This window comes from Loxodonta africana, chromosome 1, assembly GCF_030014295.1.
Source record: "Loxodonta africana isolate mLoxAfr1 chromosome 1, mLoxAfr1.hap2, whole genome shotgun sequence".
In the NCBI taxonomy this organism is placed as follows: domain Eukaryota; kingdom Metazoa; phylum Chordata; class Mammalia; order Proboscidea; family Elephantidae; genus Loxodonta; species Loxodonta africana.
This window is the reverse complement of record NC_087342.1, coordinates 173,676,391-173,696,202: the sequence shown is the minus strand read 5'-3', so window position 1 is coordinate 173,696,202 and position 19,812 is coordinate 173,676,391. Positions and strand designations below refer to the sequence as shown.

Here is a 19,812-nt window from a genome sequence, read left to right as displayed (position 1 = left end):
TCACAGATTCATCACTGTTCTTTATCGATGTGTAGTATTCCATTGTGTGAATATACCATAAATTATTTATCCATTCATCCATTGATGGGCACCTTGGTTGCTTCCAGCTTTTTGCTGTGGTAAACAGTGCTGCAATAAACATGGGTGTGCATATATCTGTTTGGGTAAAGGCTCTTATTTCTCTAGGATATATTCCAAGGAGTGGGATTGCTGGATTGTATGGTAGTTCTATTTCTAGCTTTTTAAGGAAGCGCCAAATTGATTTCCAAAGTGGCTGTACCATTTTACAGTCCCACCAGCAGTGTATAAGTGTTCCAGTTTCTCCACAGCCTCTCCAACATTTATTCTTTTGTGTTTTTTGGATTAATGCCAGCCTTGTTGGAGTGAGATGAAATCTCATTGTAGTTTTGATCTGCAGTTCTCTATTGGCTAATGATCGTGAACATTTCCTCATATATCTGTTAGCTACCTGAATGTCTTCTTTAGTGAAGTGTCTATTCACATCTTTTGCCCATTTTTTAATTGGGTTATTCGTCTTTTTGTAGTTGAGTTTTTGCAGTATCATGTAAATTTTAGAGATCAGGCACTGATCAGAAATGTCATATTCTAAAAACTTTTTCCCAGTCTGTAGGTAGTCTTTTTACTCTTTTGGTGAAGTCTTTGGATGTGCATAGGTGTTTGATTTTTAGGAGCTCCCAGTTATCTAGTTTTTCTTCTATGTTCTTTATAATGTTTTGTATACTGTTTATGCCTGGATTAGAGCTCCTAACATTGTCCCTATTTTTTCTTCCATGGTCTTTATTATTTTAGATTTTATATTTAGGTCTTTGATCCATTTTGAGTTAGTTTTTGTGCATGGAGTGAGGTATGGATCTTGTTTCATTTTTTAACAGATGGATATCCAGTTATGCCAGCACCATTTGTTAAAAAGACTGTCTTTTCCCCATTTAACTCCTTTGGGGCCTTTGTCAAATATCAACTGCTCATATGTGGATGGATTTATGTCTGGATTCTCAATTCTGTTCCATTGGTCCATGTATCTGTTGTTGTACCAGTACCAGGCTGTTTTGACTACTGTGGTGGTATAATAGGTTCTAAAATCAGGTAAAGTAAGGCCTCCCACTTTGTTCTTCTTTTTCAGTAATGCCTTAATTATCCAGGGCCTCTTTCCCTTCCATGTGAAGTTGGTGATTTGTTTCTCCATCTCATTAAAGAATGTCGTTGGGATTTGGATCGGAATTGCATTAAATGTATAGATCACTTTTGGTAGAATAGACATTTTTACTATGTTAAGTCTGCCTGTCCATGAACAAGGTATGTTTTTCCACTTATGTAAGTCTCTTTTGGTTTCTTGCAGAAGTGTACTGTAGTTTTCTTCGTATAAGTCTTTTACATCTCTGGTAAGATTTATTCCTAAGTATTTGATCTTCTTGGGGGCTACTGTAAATGGCATTAATTTGGTGGTTTCCTCTTCGATGTTCTTTTTGTTGATGTAGAGGAATCTAACTGATTTTTGTGTGTTTATCTTGTATCCTGATACTCTGCTGAACTCTTCTATTAGTTTCAGTAGTTTTCTGGAGGATTCCTTAGAGTTTTCTGTGTATAAGATCATGTCATCTGCAAATAGAGATACTTTTACTTCTTCCTTGCCAATCTGGATGCCCTTTATTTCTTTGTCTAGCGTAATTGCTCTGGCTAGGACCTCCAACACAATGTTGAATAAGAGCAGTGATAAAGGGCATCTTTGTTTGGTTCCCGATTTCAATGGGAATGCTTTCAGGCTCTCTCCATTTAGGGTGATGTTGGCTGTTGGCTTTGTATAAATAAATGCCCTTTATTATGCTGAGGAATTTTCCTTTTATTCCCATTTTGCTGAGAGTTTTTATCATGAATGGATGTTGAACTTTGTCAAATGCCTTTTCTGTATCAATTGATAAAATCATGTGATTCTTGTCTTTTGTTTTATTTCTGTGGTGGATTACATTAATTGTTTTTCTAATGTTGAACCATCCCTGCGTACCTGATATGAATCACGCTTGGTCATGGTGAATTTTTTTGTTGTTGTTATGTTGTTGAATTCTGTTGGCTAGAATTTTGTTGAGGATTTTTGCATCCAAGTTCATGAGGGATATAGTTCAGTAATTTTCTTTTTTGTGGAGTCTTTACCTGGTTTTGGTATCAGGGATATGCTGGCTTCATAGAATGAGTTTGGGAGTATTCTGTCGTTTTCTATGCTCTGAAATACCTTTAGTAGTAGTGGTGTTAACTCTTCTTTGAAAGTTTGGTAGAACTATGCAGTGAAGCCATCCTGACCAAGGCTTTTTTTTTCTGGAAGTTTTTCGATTACCTTTTCAATCTCTTCTTATGGGTCTATTTAGTTGTTCTACCTCTGTTTGTGTTAGTTTAGGTAGGTAGTGTGTTTCTAGGAATTCATCCATTTCTTCTAGGTTTTCAAATTTGTTAGAGTACAGTTTTTCATAGTAATCTAATATGATTCTTTTAATTTCAGTTGGGTCTGTTGTAATATTGCCCATCTCATTTCTTTTTTGGGTTATTTGCTTCCTCTCCTGTTTTTCTTTTGTCAGTTTGCCCAATGGTTTATCAATTTTGTGGACTTTTTCAAAAAACCAGCTTTTGGTCTTGTTAATTCTTTCAGTTGTTTTTCTGTTTTCTACTTCATTTAGTTCAGCTCTAATTTTTATTATCTGTTTTCTTCTGGTGCCTGTGGGTTTCTTTTGTTGCTCTCTTTCTATTTGTTCAAGTTGTAGGGATAATTCTTTGATTTTGACCCTTTCTTCTTTTTGGATGTGTGCATTTATTGTTATAAATTGGCCTTTGAGGACTGCTTTTGCTGTGTCCCAAAGGTTCTGATAGGAAGTGTTTTCATTCTCATTGGATTCTCTGAATTTCTTTATTCCATCCTTAATGTCTTCTATAATCCAGTCTTTTTTGAGCAGGTATTGTTCAATTTCCAAGTGTTTGATTTCTTTTCCCTGCTTTTCCTGTTACTGATTTCCACTTTTATGGCCTTATGGTCAGAGACAATGCTTTGTAATATTTCAATGTTTTGGATTCTGCTAAGGCTTACTTTATGACCTAATATGTGGTCTATTCTAGAGAATGTTCCATGTGCACTAGAAAAAAAAGTATACTTGGTTCCTGTTGGGTGGAGTGTTCTGTATATGTCTATGAGGTTAAGTTGGTTGATTGTGGCATTTAGATCTTCTGTGTCTTTATTGAGCTTCTTTCTGGATGTCCTGTCCTTCACTGAAAGTGGTGTGTTGAAGTCTCCTACTATTATTGTGGAGCTGTCTATCTCAGTTTTCAATGCTGATAGAGTTTGTTTTATGTATCTTGCAACCCTGTCATTGGGTGCATAAATATTTAATATGGTTATATCTTCTTGGTGTATTGTCCCTTTAATCATTATATAGTGTCCTTCCTTATCGTTTCTGATGGATTTAACTTTAAAGTCTAATTTGTCAGAAATTAATATTGCCACTCCTGCTCTTTTTTGATTGTTGTTTGCTTGATATATTTTTTTCCATCCTTTGACTTTTAGTTTGTTTGTGTCTCTAAGATGTGTCTCTTAGAGGCAGCATATAGACTGATCTTGTTTTTTAATCCATTCTGCCACTTTCTGTCTCTTTATTGGTGCATTTAGTCCATTTACATTCAGGGTAATTATGGATAGGTATGCATTTAGTGCTATCATTTTGATGTCTTTTTTTGTGTGTGTTGGTGATATTTTCTTTTTCCCACTTAATTTTATGTGCTGAGTAGATTTTCTTTATATGTTGTCTTTTCCTCATATTTGTTGTTGTTGATTTTGTTTCTGCTGAGTCTCTATTTTCTCTTGTATTTTATTTTGATGAGTAGGATAGCTTGTTTCCATTGTGGTTACCTTATTATTCACCCCTATTTTTCTAAATTTAAAACTAACTTTTATTTCTTTGTATCACCGTATCTTCCTCTCCATATGGAAGGTGTATGATTGCATTTCTTAGTTCCTCTTTATTATTTTAATGTTGTCTTCTTTTATATAATATCATTGCTGTTACCCTGTTTTGGGCTTTTTTTTTTTTTTTCCCATAATCTTGCTTTGTTTTTTTGGATTTCCCTGTCTGGGTTGACTTCTTGTTGCTCTGCCCAGTGTTCTAGTCTTGGGATGATACCTGATATTATTGATCTTTTAAGCAAAGGACTCCCTTTAGTATTTCTTGTAGTTTTGTTTTGGTTTTTATGAATTCCCTAAACTTGTGTTTATCTGGAAGTGTCTTAATTTCACCTTCATATTTAAGAGACAGTTTTGATGGATATATGATTCTTGGCAGGCAATTTCTTTCCTTCAATTTTTTAAATATGTCCACACGTTGCCTTCTTGCCTACATGGTTTCTGCCGAGTAGTCCGAGCTTATTCTTATTGGCTCACCTTTGTAGGTGACTTTTCATTTATCCCTTGCTGCTCTTATATTTCTCTCTTTATCTTTGGTTTTGGCAAGTGTGATTATAGTATGTCTTGGTGACTTTCTTTTCAGATCTCCCTTATGTTGAGTTCGATGAGCATCTTGGATAGATATCTTCTCATCTTTCACAATATCAGGGAAGTTTTCTGCCAACAAATCTTCAACAATTTTCTCTTGTCTCTCCCTGTTCTGGTACTCCAATTACTCGTAGGTTATTTCTCTTGATAGAGTCCCGCATGATTCTTAAGGTTTCTTCATTTTTTTTTAATTTTTTTATCTGATTTTTTTCACATATAGTAGTGCCAAGTAATTTATCTTCGAGTTCAGAAATTCTAGCTTCTACTTGCTCAGTTCTGCTCCTCTGACTTTCTATTGAGTTGTCTACTTCTGAAATTTTATTGTTAATCTTTTGAATTTCTGATTGCTGTCTGTCTCTGGATTTTTCCAGCTTATTAAACTTTTCATTATGTTCCTGAATCATCTTTCTAATTTCTTCAGTTACTTTATCTGTGTGTTCCTTGGCTTGTTCTGCATTTTGCTAATTTCCTTCCTGATGTCTTGAAGGGTTCTGTATATTAAATCTTTGTATTCCGGCTCTGGTAATTCCAGGAATGCACTTTCATCTAGAAGATCCCTGTATTCTTTGTTTTGAGAGCCTGTTGAGGTGATCATGGTCTGTTTCTTTATGTGACTTGACAGTCACTGTTGTCTCCGAGCCATCTATAAGTTATTGTATTAGTTTATACTTGCTTACTGTGTCGTAGCTGCTTGCTTTGTTTTGTTTTGGTATACCCCTGTGGGCTGCTTGAGTGAGCTAGGTTGATTATTTTCACCTTTGGAGCTCTAGTGTCCTGTCCCCAGCTGGCTAGAGCTGTTATCAGATATATCAGTCTAGGAGTCCATTTAGTTTTCTTGTATGAATTCAGCTCAGGTTTCCAGGTAGCTGATTATCAAGTGTGTGGTACAGGCTCTGTCCTCCAGTCTTAGAGGGGCAGGGGTGATTGGCATATATACCGGTATCTGATTGCAGCAGGGGGTCATGCTCTGAACAAGGCAGGAGACTGAGAACCAACCCCTGAGTGTCTCTGAGGAAAATGTGTCCTTATTGCCTGGAGCGTGCCGGTGGATGGATTCTGCAGAGGGACCATGGGCACCCAGTGTTTTTGGTTGTAAGGACTGAGAGGTACCAGTTATCTTTGGACCCCTGTCGTGGGTAGCTGGGTGACCTGAGTGGAGCTACCAGTCCTTAGGTCCCTGGTGTGGGTAGGTGAGGAACTTGTTTAATAGGCAAAGCAATGTCAAACGTCAAACATCCACCTCTCCACCGCACAGCTGAAATGGTTGGAGTTTGCCAACAAGGGCCTATTCTCCCAGATAGGCCCACACAGGTCCGTGCAGAAGGGAAAGGTACTCAAGGTCCGCGGACGGTTTATGCCTGGACAGGAGCTGCTTCTGTTCTGAGCTCCCCCGGTTAATGGAGCTAGCAAATTATCCTCTCCCCCCAGTTGAAAATTTTTTTCCTTCCCTAAGGCAGGGAGGATGGCTCTAGGTGCTCAACAGGGCCTATCTTAGCCCCAGGGATTGAGCCACTGAAGCTGCCTTGGGGGTGGTGGGGCGCGGTAAAATATACGCAAGTACTTAGCTTTTGCGGAGAGCAGCATTATTTTCAGGGTGCGGAGGTGTGAGTGGGCTGTGTGGCTGGCTGCTTCTCCCTGAGGAAACTGCGGCCCAGTGCTAGTACCAGCCCGCCGCTGCCGCTGCCGCTGCCGCTGCCGCTGCCGCTGCCGCTGCCGCTGCCGCTGCCGCTGCCGCTGCCGCTGCCGCTGCTCCGGGAATGGTGCCTGAGGGCTCCCTGTGATTCAGGTCCAGTAACTCCTCTCCACTTCTGAATGGTCTCTTCCTCCTCCTGTTCCTCAGTTTATTGTCTAAGCTTGCCTTTGATGCTCGGGGCTCCCAGCTTGTCACAAATATACTCGTTTCAGTTGTTTTTTTGGGCCTTTTTGTAAAGAGGGCTCGCTGGAAGTGTCTGTCTATTGCGCCATCTTGGCTCCACCTCCCCTTTTCCATTCTTGATGAAAAAATGAATACAAGAAACTTTTCTCTTTGTAATAATAATAAAAACAGTGTGAAATAGCTGCTACTATTCACCTCAGATTGGGAATATCAAAAGAGAGTGGTAGGGACTGTGGTGAACTGTGAGGGACATGCACCTGTCTAAATGGAGCAATGACTATTCAGTTTTAACCTGTTTTAAAATATGTAGGAATCTGGGTCACATGTTGCCAGGACTTCTACTTTTTCACAGGGTGCCAGAAATACAAATATTTTTACAATCTCTTTATTTTAGAATGGTAAACTGAATAGATTTATTTTAAAATGTTGTTAACACTATGCAGGCCAAACACCTCAATGGGCTGTATTTGACCAGTACGCCACCATTTGCTAGCCTCTGTATACCCTATGGAAATCCTTGTGGCATAGTGGTTAAGTGCTATGGCTGCTAACCAAAAGGCTGGCTGTTCAAATCCACCAGATGCTCCTTGGAAACTCTATGGGGCAGTTCTACTCTGACCTGTAGGGTTGCTGTGAGTTGGAATTGGCTCAATGACATGGGTTTGGTTTGGGTTTTGAGTATACCTTATCTCTTTTGACACACTTTCCCAGGAAATCTTTAAAGCTGAGGACCAGATCCATTTCTCTGGTTACAAAGGCTAACTTAGTTGGACAAATAACAGGGAAGACATGCCATCCTGGTCATTTTAAAGTCCAGATGCCCTGCTCTTATGGGAGTTCTTCTATAACTTCTGTATCCTCCTATATTTAATTTGAAGCCATGGTGGGACAGTTGTTAAAGTGTTCTGCTGCTAACCAAAAGATCAGCAGTTCAAGCTCACCAGCCGCTCTGAGGGAGAAAGATGTGGTAGTCCGCTTCTGTAAAGATTTACAGCCTTGAAAACCTTATGGGGTAGTTCTACTCTGTCCTATAGGATCACTGTGAATTGGAATTGACGCAACGGCAGTGGGTTTTGTTTCAGTTTTTATATTTAATTCTCCTAAAGTTGATTTATATATGTGATTACATCCCAATCAGATTCCCAGCAGGGTTTTTTTTCTGGGACTTGAGAAGCTTATTCTAAAATATGTATTCAAGAACACAGGGCCAAGAATTAATCAAGACTATGTTAAAGAATAATTAGGTGAGTGACTTGCCCTTCTAGGTATTGTGACTTCTTATCATCAAGTCAGTGTGATGCCAATTCAAGGACCGAAATATTGACTGATGAATCAGAAGAGAATTCTGAAACAGACCCTTGCCTAAATAGAAAATTGGCGGTAGAGATCATTGGAGAAACAATGATAAATGGTACTCGATGACTGATTATATGGAAAAAAGGAAATTGGTAGAAGATTATGTATCCAGGTAGATTAATAAAACACACATATATATACACCCATGTACATACACATAGATGTGTGTATGCGTATACATTTTACTTTAACTTGATCTTTAATATAACACATATAATAACATGTGTGTGTGTATGTATATATAGAGAGAAAGAGAGCCCTGGTGGCTCAGTGGTTAAGAGTTTGGCTGCTAACCAAAATGTCAGTAGCTAGCTGCTCCTTGGAAACCCTATAGGGCAGTTCTATTCTACAGGGTCACTGTGAGGTTGGAATTGACTTGACAACGGGTTTGGTATGTGTATGTATGTGCATGTATACATAAATGTACATATATACTTTTTCTTTAGCTTAATCTTTCAGAAACACTTTGCTTTAGCTGTGTCTTTTACACAGCATATTGTTGGATTTTGTTTTTTGTCTCAAACTAAGAGCCTATTATTGTTTTCATTGATATGTTTATCTTATTTACAATTACTGACAAAAACTAGGTGTTCAGTGGTGTGGAATGGCTTCTGGGCTAAGTAAATTCGCAGGTTATTACAACTCTTCCTAGCCTGCCTGTCTGCTCTAACCAAATTAGATACTCTAACAATCTTACTCTTTCTTATTGTAGTGTTTTAAAGTATGATTTCCCAAGAGAAGACTGAAGAGTATCCTTTTGCAGATATATTTAATGAAGATGAAGCTGAAAAAAACTTTTTGTTGTCCAAACCTGTTTGCTTTATTATATTTGGAAAACCAGTAAGTTATCTCTTCTGACTTATTATTTAGTATAAATTGTTCATTTGAAAGTCATGTTCTTAGAAGTTATCGTATAAAAATGAAAACCACATGTGTGCTAGTTTTGGGGGTTATTTTGGAGTACTTATTAGATTTTCATTTTTTTTATTAAAAGCTGATATAATATTGGTGGTAAATTCACAATTTTGGAGTACTTATTAGATTTTTATAATTGAAAAGGAAACTAGAATGTATTGAGCTGATTTATATTATGAAGAAATTAACTTATCTAAACATTGCACCATGATAATTATTAGTAGTGTGTGATCCAAGGTTATTTCAGACTTGATTTACATATAAAACCTTTCTGAAATTTTGTCGCTAGGCTGTCTGGATATCTTAAGGTAGGACAGCAGAGATGAGCTGGGAGGTTCTCTTATTAATGCCTGAAGATACCAAGAGGCAATACACTCCCACCCTTTATCCACAGTGTGTTAGTGGACATATACGCCATCTTTCCACAAAATAGAAGAAACAAAAAATGGCTGTTGTAAGATAGCGTGCCTTTCTAGGCAATTATAGTAAGAACTTCTGGGTAAGAGCTATTTTCAGCCACTGAACTAGGTAGCAGTTACCATTAGAAGGCCTGAACTTGTTCTTAAAGGGACTTTCTAGAACAGCAGAGACTAAGGGCTGGATCCCTTGACTTAGTTTTACATGGACCGTGAGTTAGTACCAGGAAATGGTTCCAGTAACTTCCATCATTTCCACAAACATAACTGAGTTTTAAAAGTCAACAGTAGAAACAACCAAATATAAATGTTACTTTATGAAAGTTATCTTTTATATTTAAAAGATGATACTTTTCAAAGACATAGGAAGGAGATTTTTGCTCTTCAAAATTACTAAATGGGCGTATATTAAAAAATTCATGATTATAAACTTTATGAAGAGAATAAAATGATGAATCTCAATATAATCACAAATGATGTAGTTAATATTTTTAAATGAGTTACAAAAAATTTTAGAGCAAACCTTTGACAAAAAGTACAAATACCATTATGGTATAGTTTCCTGATTTTGAGGTTATCTTCTAAAAAAAATTAAAAAGTTTATTCAAATCACTTCATGAGATGTGGCAAATGCAACAATTAGTAGAGAAAACAAAACTCTAAATGTCTAGGATATAAACCAAACCAAACCCATTGCCGTCGAGTCAATTCCAACTCATAGCAATCCTATAGGACAGCGTAGAACTGCCCCATGGAGTTTCCAAGGAGCAACTAGTGGATTCAAACCGCAAACCTTTTGGTTAGCAGCTGTAGCTCTTAACCACTACACCACCAGGGTTTCTATCTCTAGGATATACTCTTCATTTATTATGCAGGGAAAACATTTACTTGATTTAAGATTGACGTAATAGTAACCACCATAGAACCTTTAAACACTGGGATATCTGTTTCCTTGGCATATGATAAATGACTGTTCTATCGGGTTTTAAATAACATTTCTCTTTTTAAGGGGGTTGGGAAGACAACATTAGCCCGTCAGATAGCACAGGCATGGAAGTGTATTCGTGTCGAAGGTAAATATTATTTCCTCCCCCCAACTTCTTATAATAAATGCTTCAGAGTATACAGAAAAATTGAAAGAATTGTACAGTGAGCAGCCATATACCCACCATTGAAGTTGTCTGATTAACATATTGCTGTAGTTGCATTATCACAAATCTATCCCCTAGCAACGCATCAAATATTTTCTTTATAATAGCATCAATCGTGTTTTGCCTCTCTGTTAGTCCTAGTTTTAATCATAGAATTTAGGAGGGCTTATGAAATGGCCATGGCCCTAGTCTACTACCTCTAATTCTCTACTTCTGTAACTTAGATAGTTGATACAGGAATGGATATGTGTGCTTTAGCTGTTTTCTTTTGAAAGCCGAGAAGGGAAAGAGCTCCCGCAACTCTTCTTAAGAGCTTTTCCAGAACTTGTCTTTGAAGATAAATTTTTTTTTCTTATTTATAAATTGCTTTGCATTCTCTCCAATATATAGTACAATGGGTTGATATCTGTATAAATAAATATGCTTTTAATTAAAAAAAAAACTCTTTATGCCATAATAGAAAAATTAATGAAAGAATTAATAGGGAATTCATAAATATAAAATAAAAAATAGACAAATTTAGGAAAAAAAGAGTTTAACCTCACTGTTATTCAAAGAAATTTTGATTAAAATAACACCAATCCATTTTTACCTAACAAATTGGCAATGAATTAAAAAATTCCTAGCAGTCATTGTTTACAACGATGTTACGAAATGGGTATTCTGTATTCTATCAGTGAGATTGCAATCTGGTACCATTTTTTTGGAGAGCAATTTGGTAACACATACACGCACATGCAAACTTTAAAATTTCCCTCTTTCTTTGATCCAAAAATTCCACTTCTAGGAAATCTTAAAACAAAACAAATATTTCATAGATTATTAGCAGCTAGTAACATAATTCGGCTCCTGGGTCCTCCCCTATATCATGCCCCTATATGTTCCAGGATATCTTCCATTAAGGGATAAAATATTTCCTCTTAAAAGGGAAACAAGTCATTGGAATTACAGCCTCAGGACCCTTCTTTCTAATGAGTACTTACCCATTTTAATATTTTTTGATGCATACTTTTTTCTTATATAACCAGCATGCAAAAGCGAAGTGTTCTGGTTACAACTGCATGATTATAAAAGTAAAAAAAAAAAAAAAAAAAAAAAAATTTTTTTTTTTAATAAAAGTAGTAGACTAATAATACGAATGTATACTTTTGTGCAATACTTTACAATTTACGAAGCATTATCATACACGCCACTTCATTTCACCCTCACATTCTCTTGTGTGCTAGACAAGGAACATGCATCCAGGGTGCAGAGGTGTTTAGGTTAGCTTTCCCAAGATTCTTTAGCCAGCACATGGCAGAGGCAAGTTCGTTGTGGAATACATTCTGCTGCCTCATACTATGATTACACTTCAATGGCAAAGTGTTTATGAATGTGCTTTGTAAACTCTAAAGTGATGTATAAATGTCTTTATCACCAAGTACAAAACACTCAAATGTATTTGTTCATTTGGCAATGCTCATGCCAGTTTGTGCTAATATTTTTAATTCATGTTTTAGCTTTACCAATTTTGGAAGAGCAGATTGCTGCTGAAACCCAAACAGGAGTTATGGTAAGCAAATCTAAGTTTCAAAGTTATTGTGATAAAGTAGCTCCATATCGATCACTAACATACAATATCTATGCTTGTTCTTAGTTGCAAGCGTTGCTGGTCAGAGGTCAAAGTGTTCCAGATGAACTTGTCATAAAGATAATATTGGATAAGCTCAACTCCCCAGAAGTCTCTCACTTTGGTATGTTTATTTTTATACATCTAAAACCAGCAAAGCAGCCTTACAATTTATGCGTTATCTGAGTCACAAATAGTTTCTGGGGTTGCTTTTTCTCCTGCCTGGGCACAGGATTCCCAGTGTCCTGCTTTATTTGCTTGTTTGTTTTATTCTCCAGATTCAACATGTGTAAAAAAAAAACACACAAAACAACAAAACAACTAAGCTTTAGTCTTTTTAACAAATGGTGCTGGCATAACTGGATATCCATCTGTTAAAAAATGAAACAAGACCCATACCTCACTCCATGCACAAAAACTAACTCAAAATGGATCAAAGACCTAAATATAAAATCTAAAATGATAAAGATCATGGAAGAAAAAATAGGAACAATGTTAGGAGCCCTAATACATGGCATAAACAGTATACAAAACATAAAGAATGTAGAAGAAAAACTAGATAACTGGGAGCTCCTAAAAATCAAACACCTATGCACATCCAAAGACTTCACCAAAAGAGTAAAAAGACTACCTACAGACTGGGAAAAAGTTTTTAGCTCTGACATTTCTGATCAGCACCTGATCTCTAAAATCTACATGATAGTGCAAAAACTCAACTACAAAAAGACAACCCAATTAAAAAATGGGCAAAAGATGTGAATAGACACTTCACTAAAGAAGACATTCAGGTAGCTAACAGATATATGAGGAAATGTTCACGATCATTAGCCATTAAAAAAAAAAAAAAGCCATTAGAGAAATGCAAATCAAAACTACAATGAGATTTCATCTCACTCCAACAAGGCTGGCATTAATCCAAAAAACACAAAAGAATAAATGTTGGAGAGGCTGTGGAGAGATTGGAACACTTATACACTGCTGGTGGGAATGTAAAATGGCACAACCACTTTGGAAATCAATTTGGCGCTTCCTTAAAAACTAAAAATAGAACTACCATATGATCCAGCAATCCCACTCCTTGGAATATATCCTAGAGAAATAAGAGCCTTTACCCAAACAGATATATGCACACCCATGTTTATTGCAGCACTGTTTACAATAGCAAAAAGCTGGAAGCAACCAAGGTGCCCATCAACGGATGAATGGATAAATAAATTATGGTATATTCACGCAATGGAATACTACACATCGATAAAGAACAGTGATGAATCTGTGAAACATTTCATAACATGGAGGAGCCTGGAAGGCATTATGCTAGTGAAATTAGTCAGTTGCAAAAGGACAAATATTGTATAAGACTGCTATTATAAGAACTTGAGAAATAGTTTAAACTGAGAAGAAAACATTCTTTTGTGGTTACAAGAGGGGGAAGGGAGGGAGAGTGGGAGAGGGGCATTCGCTAATTAGATAGTAGATAAGAACTACTTTAGGTGAAGGGAAAGACAGCACGCAATACAGGGAGGTCAGCACAATTGGACTAAACCAAAAACAAAGATGTTTCCTGAATAAACTGAATGCTTCGAAGGCCAGTGTATCAGGGGCAGGAGTCTGGGGACCATGGTTTCAGGGGACATCTAAGTCAATTGGCATAATAAAATCTATTAAGAAACATTCTGCATCCCACTTTGAAGAGTGGCATCTGGGGTCTTAAATGCTGGCAGGCGGCCATCTAACATGCATCAGTTGGTCTCAACCCACCTGGATCAAAGGAGAATGAAGAACACCAAGGACACAAGGTGATTACAAGCCCAAGAGACGGAAGGGGCCACATGAACCAGAGACTACATCATCCTGAGACCAGAAGAACTAGATGGTGCCCGGCTACAACTGATGACTGCCCTGACAGCGAACACAACAGAGAACCCCTGAGGGAGCAGGAGAGCAGTGGGATGCAGACCCCAAATTCTCATAAGACCAGACTTAATGGTCTGACTGAGACTAGAAGGAGCCCAGTGGTCATGGCCCCCAGACCTTCTGTTGGCCTAGGACAAGAACCATCCCAGAAGCCAATTCTTCAGACATGGATTGGACTGGACAATGGGTTGGAGAGGGATGCTGGTGAGGAGTGAGCTTCTTGGATCATGTGGACACTTGAGACTATGTTGGCATCTGCTGCCTGGAGGGGAGATGAGACGGTGAAGAGAGTTAGAAGCTGGCAAAATGGACACAAAAAGAGAGAGTGGAGGGAGAGAGCAGGCTATCTCATTGGGGGGGCAGTAATTGGGAGTGTGTAGCAAGGTATATATGGTTTTTCGTGTGAGACTGACTTGATTTATAAACTTTCACTTAAAGCACAATAAAAATTATTTAAAAAAAAAAAACTAAGTTTTTGTGACCCATTCTTTTAGCATTGTGCTCTCCAGCAGAAGCATCAAAAATCTATTGTGGTCCGTCTAGCAATGCTGATAGCTTCAACTGACTCCTTCCCTACTAACCCTGAGTCTCATCACTTAGCCCTGCCAATGGCTAAGTTTCTCTGCATTAATCCACATTTAAAAGGCAGGAACGGAAACTAGAATGGTATCAGCTTGCCCTCTGGCTCCAGATAGCAGCAGGCCTCACCAGGTTCACCTAGTTTGCCGTCTGACACTGGACCCAGAAGTCTCCCTGTACTCAAAAGGACGCTTTGGACATAATTTCTCAAGACAAAGATACTGAAGCTCAGAATGGCTAAACAGAAAAGAGCAAACTCTATGACATTTTACAAGAAGGGAAGAAGAATAAAGATGAGCTTGGGGGTAACTCGTCCGTCTGAAACAGATCTTTTGCGTGAAAGAAGAAAAATGTAGGATACTTTGAATTCTGAGTTAAGAGAGGACATCGTAACAATTAAGAATTGTTGTTAGTTGCTATAAAGTCAGCTCTTACTCATGGTGACCTTATAAATAACAGAACACAATGTTGCCCAGTCCTGTGCCATCTTCTTGATCGTTGGTATATTTGAGTCCATTGTTTGTGGCTATTGTGTCAATCTATCTCCCTCATTTTCACTTACTCTCTGTTTTATGACATATTATGTCCTTTTTCTAGTGATTGGCCTATCGTGATGATGTGTCCAAAGTAAGCAAGCCAAAGTTTCACCATCCTCCATTCCAAGGAGCATTCTGGTTGTATTTTCTCTAAGACTGACTTACTCATTTTTCTGGAAGTTCATGGGAATACAAGGATAAAAATAAAGTGAAATAAAGTAAAAGCCATGATTGCCAAAGTAAGTCAATAATGGAAGCATCAAAAGCAGACTTATTACTACAAAGTACTGTTACTGTTAGTTGCTGTTGAATCGACTCCAACTCACGGTGACCCTATGTACAACAAACAAAATATGGCCCACTCCTGCATCATCTTCACAATCATTGGTATGCTTGGGTCCATTGTTGTGCCCACTGTGTATTTTGAGTGCCTTCCAACCCAGGAGCTTATCTTCCAGCAGAATATTGAACAATATTCTGTTATTATCCATAAGGTTTTCATTGGCTAATTTTTAGACATAGATTGTCAAGGCTTTCTTCTGAGACCGTCTTAGTCTAGAAGATCCCCTGAAGCCTGTCTACCATGGATGTCCCTGTTGGTATTTGAAATACCGGTGGCATAAATTCCAGCATCAGAGCAACATGCAAGCCATCACAGTCCAACATACTTTAAAATCAGGAAAAGTATGCATCAAGATTGTATCCTTTCACCACACCTATAAAATCTGTATACTGAGCAAATGATCTGAGAAGTTGAACTATATGAAGAAGAACGTGGCATCTGGATTGGAGGAAGACTCATTAACCACCTGCAATATACAGATGACACAACCTTGCCTGCAGGAAGAGAAGAGGACTTGAAGCACTTCCTGGTGAATATCAAAGACTACAGCCTTCAGTTTGGATCACACCTCAACATAAAGAAAACAAAAATCCTCACAACTAGACTGGTAAGCAACATCATGATAAATGGAGAAAATCATGAAGTTGTCAGGATTTCAGTTTACTTGGATCCACAATCAACACCCATGGAAGCAACAGTCAAGAAATCAAAAGACTCATTGCATTGGGCAAATCTGCTGCAAAAGACCTCTTTAAAGTATTAAGCAAAGATGTCACTTTGAGGACTAAGATGCTCCTGACCCAAGCCATGGTATTTTCAATCATCTCCTATGCATGCAAAAGTTGAACAATGAGTAAGGAAGACTGAAGAAGAATTGATACCTTTGCATTATGGTGTTCATGAAAAATATTGAATATACCATGAACTGCCAGAAAAACGAACAAATCTGTCTTGGAAGAAGTACAGCCAGAATTCTTCTTAGAAGCGTGAATGCCAAGACTTTGTCTCACATACTTTGGACATGTTATCAGGATGGACAGCATTCCCTGGAGAAGGATATCATGCTTGGTAAAGTAGAGGGTCAGCAGAAAAGATGATGACCCTCAACAAGGTGGATTGACACAGGAGCTGCAACAATGGGCTCAAACATAGCAACAGTTGTGAGGATGGCGCAGGACCAGGCAGTGTTTCTTCTGTTATACACAGGGTCGCTGTGAGTTGGAACCAAGTCAATGGCACCTAACAACAGCAACATATATAGATATATCTACATATGGATAGATAAATAGTTCATTCTATATATCATCTATATACATATATCATCTATAAATAGTTCATTCTATATATCATCTATTTATAGATGATATATATATGGATGATATATAGAATGAACTATATTTATCTATCCATATGTAGATAATATATATTGCTTATATACAAATTATATATGTAATAATATATAACCAGTGATGAACTTGAGAAAAATATCCATAATGTGGAAGGTGAAATGAGTAAAAAGGAGGTAAAAAGAAAACTGAGGGAAATCACAGAATTCCAACTTAGGTCAATGTCTTAGTTATCTAGTGCTGCTATAACAGAAATACCACAAGGGGATGGCTTTAACAAACAGAAGTTTATTCTCTCACCGTTTAGGAAGCTAGAAGTCCAAATTCAGGGCACCAGCCTCAGGGGAAGCCTTTCTCTCTTTGTCAGCTCTGGGTGAAGGTTCTTGTCATCAGTCTTCCCCTGGACTAGGAGTGTCTCAGCAGAGACACCTTGAGCCCAAAGGACATGCTGTGCTCCCAGCACTTCTTTCTTGGTGGCATGAGGTCCCCCTCCTCTCTGCTTGATTCTCTCTTGTATATCTCAAAAGAAGTAGACTCAAGATACAATCTAATCCTGCCCCGTTAACATAACTGCCTTTAATCCTGCCTCATTAACGTCGTAGATGTTAGGATTTACAACACATAGGAAAATGACATCAGATCACAAAGTGGAGGACAACCACATAATACTGGGAATCATGGCTTAGCCAAGCTGACATACATTTTAGGGGGATACAATTCAGTCCAAAACAGTCACTGAATAACCTAAAAAGCATAGTAATTCAAACAAAAAAATGTATACAGCTAAGTAGGTAGAGATGTAAGTATGAAAATTATAAACAAATATCTATTTGTTTATACTCTTGCCTCACCTTACCTCTTGAAAAATTTAGGATGTTTTACATGGCTAAAAAAAAATGGCATAAAAAAAGTATTTGGAAAAGAAGAAAGAAAAACAATGTGAAAAAAGAAATCCGTTCATTTATTCAGTGTTTATAGCCTTTAAAACTTACTATCGAAAATTTCAAACAAAAGTAGAAAGATTAATATAAAGACCCCCACCATGTGTCCATCATTCAGCTTTAACAGTGACAACTCTTGTCTAATCTTGTTTCATCTATACTTCCACCTACTTCTCTCCCCCACCCTACTTTATTTTGAAGCTTGTTGTTGTCGTTACCTGCTGTCAAATTGATTCTGATTCATAGCGACCCCATGTCTGTTGTTTGTTGTTGTTAGGCACCTTGGAGTAGGTTCCAACTTATGGAGACTACATGTGCAACAGAAAAAAACACTGCCTGGTCCTGCACATTCCTCAATAAAGTGTTGCTGTGTTTGAGCCCACTGTTTCTGCCACTATGTCAGTCTGTACTGTTAAGAGTCTTCCTCTTTTTTGCTGACCCTCTACTTTACCAAGAAAGATGTCCTTCTCCAGGGACTGATCCTTCCTGATAACATATCCAAAGTACTTGAGACAAAGTCTCACCAACCTCGTTTCTAAGGAGCATTGTGGCTGTACTTCTTCCAAGACAGATTTGTTCGTTCTTCTGGCAGTCTGTGGTATATTCAATATTCTTCACCAACACCATAATACAAAGGAATAGATTCTTCTTCGGTCTTCCTTATTTGTTGTCCAGCTTTCACATGCATGTGACATGATTGACAGTACCACGGTCAAGCGCACCTTAGTCCTCAAAGTGACATCTTTGCTTTTTAACACGAAAGAGGTCTTTTGCAGCAGATTTGCCCAATGCAATAAGTCTTTTAATTTCTTGACTGCTGCTTCTGTGGGTGTTGATTGTGGATCTAAGTAAAATGAAATCTTTTTTTTTTTTTTATTTTCATTGCACTTTACATGAAAGTTTACAAATCAAGTCAGTCTCTCATACAAAAATTTATATACACCTTGCTATATACTCCTAATTGCTCTTCCCCTAATGTGACAGCACACTCCTTCCCTCCACTCTCTTTTTTCATGTCCATTCCACCAGCTTCTGACCTCCTCTGCCCTTTTATCTCCCCTCCAGATAGGAGATGCCAACAAAATCTCAAGTGTCCACCGGATCCAAGAAGCTCAGTCCTCACCCGCATCCCTCTCCAATCCATTGCCCAGTCCAATCCATGTCTGAAGAGTTGGCTTTGGGAATGGTTCCTGTCTTGGGCTAACAGAAGGTCTGGGGACCATGACCTCTGGGGTCCTTGTAGTCTCAGTCAGACCATTAAGTCTGGTCTTTTTATGAGAATTTGGGGTCTGCATCAAAAAAAAAAAAAAAATTTTTTTTTTTTTATCCCACTGCTCTCCTGCTCCCTCAGGGGTTCTCTGTTGTGTTCAGTCATCAGTTGTAGCTGGGCACCATCTAGTTCTTCTGGTCTCAGGCTGATGTAGTCTCTGGTTTATGTGGCCCTTTCTGTCTCTTGGGCTGATAATTACCTTGTGTCTTTGGTGTTCTTCATTCTTTGCTCCAGGTGGGTTGAGACCAACTGATGCATTTTAGATGGCCACTTGCTAGAGCTTAAGACCCCAGACACCACTCTCCAAAGTGGGGTGCAGAATGTTTTCTTCATAGGTTTTATTATGCCAGTTGACTTCTATGTCCCCTGAGACCATGGTCCCCAAACCCTTACCCCTGCTACAGTGGCCTTTGAAGCATCCAGTTTATTCAGGAAATTTCTTTGCTTTTGGTTTCGTCCAGTTGTGCTGACCTCCCCTGTATTGTGTGTTTTCTTTCCCTTCACCTAAAGTAGTTCTTATCTATTAGTGAATACCCCCTCCCTCCTCCCTCACCTTTAACCATCGAAGAATATTTTCTTCTCTGTTTAAACTATTTCTCGAATTCTTATAGTAGTAGTCTTATACAATATTTGTCCTTTTGCAACTGACTCTTCCATGTTATGAAATGTTTCACAGATTCATCACTGTTCTTTATCAATCTGTAGTATTCCATTGTGTGAATATGACATAATATATTTCTCCATTTAAAATGAAATCTTTGAAAACTTCAGTATTTTCTCCATTTATCATGATGTTGCTTATTGGTCCAGTTGTGAGGATTTTTGTTTTATGTTGAGATGCAATCCACACTGAAGGCTGTAGTATTTGATCTTCATCAGGAAGTGCTTCAAGTCCTTTTCACTTTTAGCAAGCAAGTTGTGTTATCTGCATATTGCAGGTGATTAATGAGTCCCCGTCCAATCCTGATGCCACATTCTTCTTCATATAGTCCAGCTTTTTGGATTATTTGCTCAGCA

General features: G+C 37.9%; 2 protein-coding genes across 2 annotated transcripts in view; one reads left to right on the top strand and one right to left on the bottom strand.

Annotated features, from left to right (window-relative positions):
• AK9 (adenylate kinase 9) overlaps positions 1-19,812 on the top strand; it is a 171,428-nt gene that overhangs the window by 7,298 nt on the left and 144,318 nt on the right. The window contains exons 2-5 of the mRNA XM_064294766.1: positions 8,488-8,615; positions 10,116-10,179; positions 11,757-11,809; positions 11,894-11,990. Of these exons, the coding sequence (XP_064150836.1) occupies positions 8,499-8,615; positions 10,116-10,179; positions 11,757-11,809; positions 11,894-11,990 (331 nt within the window). The 5' untranslated portion in view covers positions 8,488-8,498. The remainder of the gene's footprint in view (positions 1-8,487; positions 8,616-10,115; positions 10,180-11,756; positions 11,810-11,893; positions 11,991-19,812) is intronic.
• The window catches only part of FIG4 (FIG4 phosphoinositide 5-phosphatase), a 195,033-nt gene that overhangs the window by 152,508 nt on the left and 22,713 nt on the right, over positions 1-19,812 (bottom strand). The window lies entirely within an intron of this gene.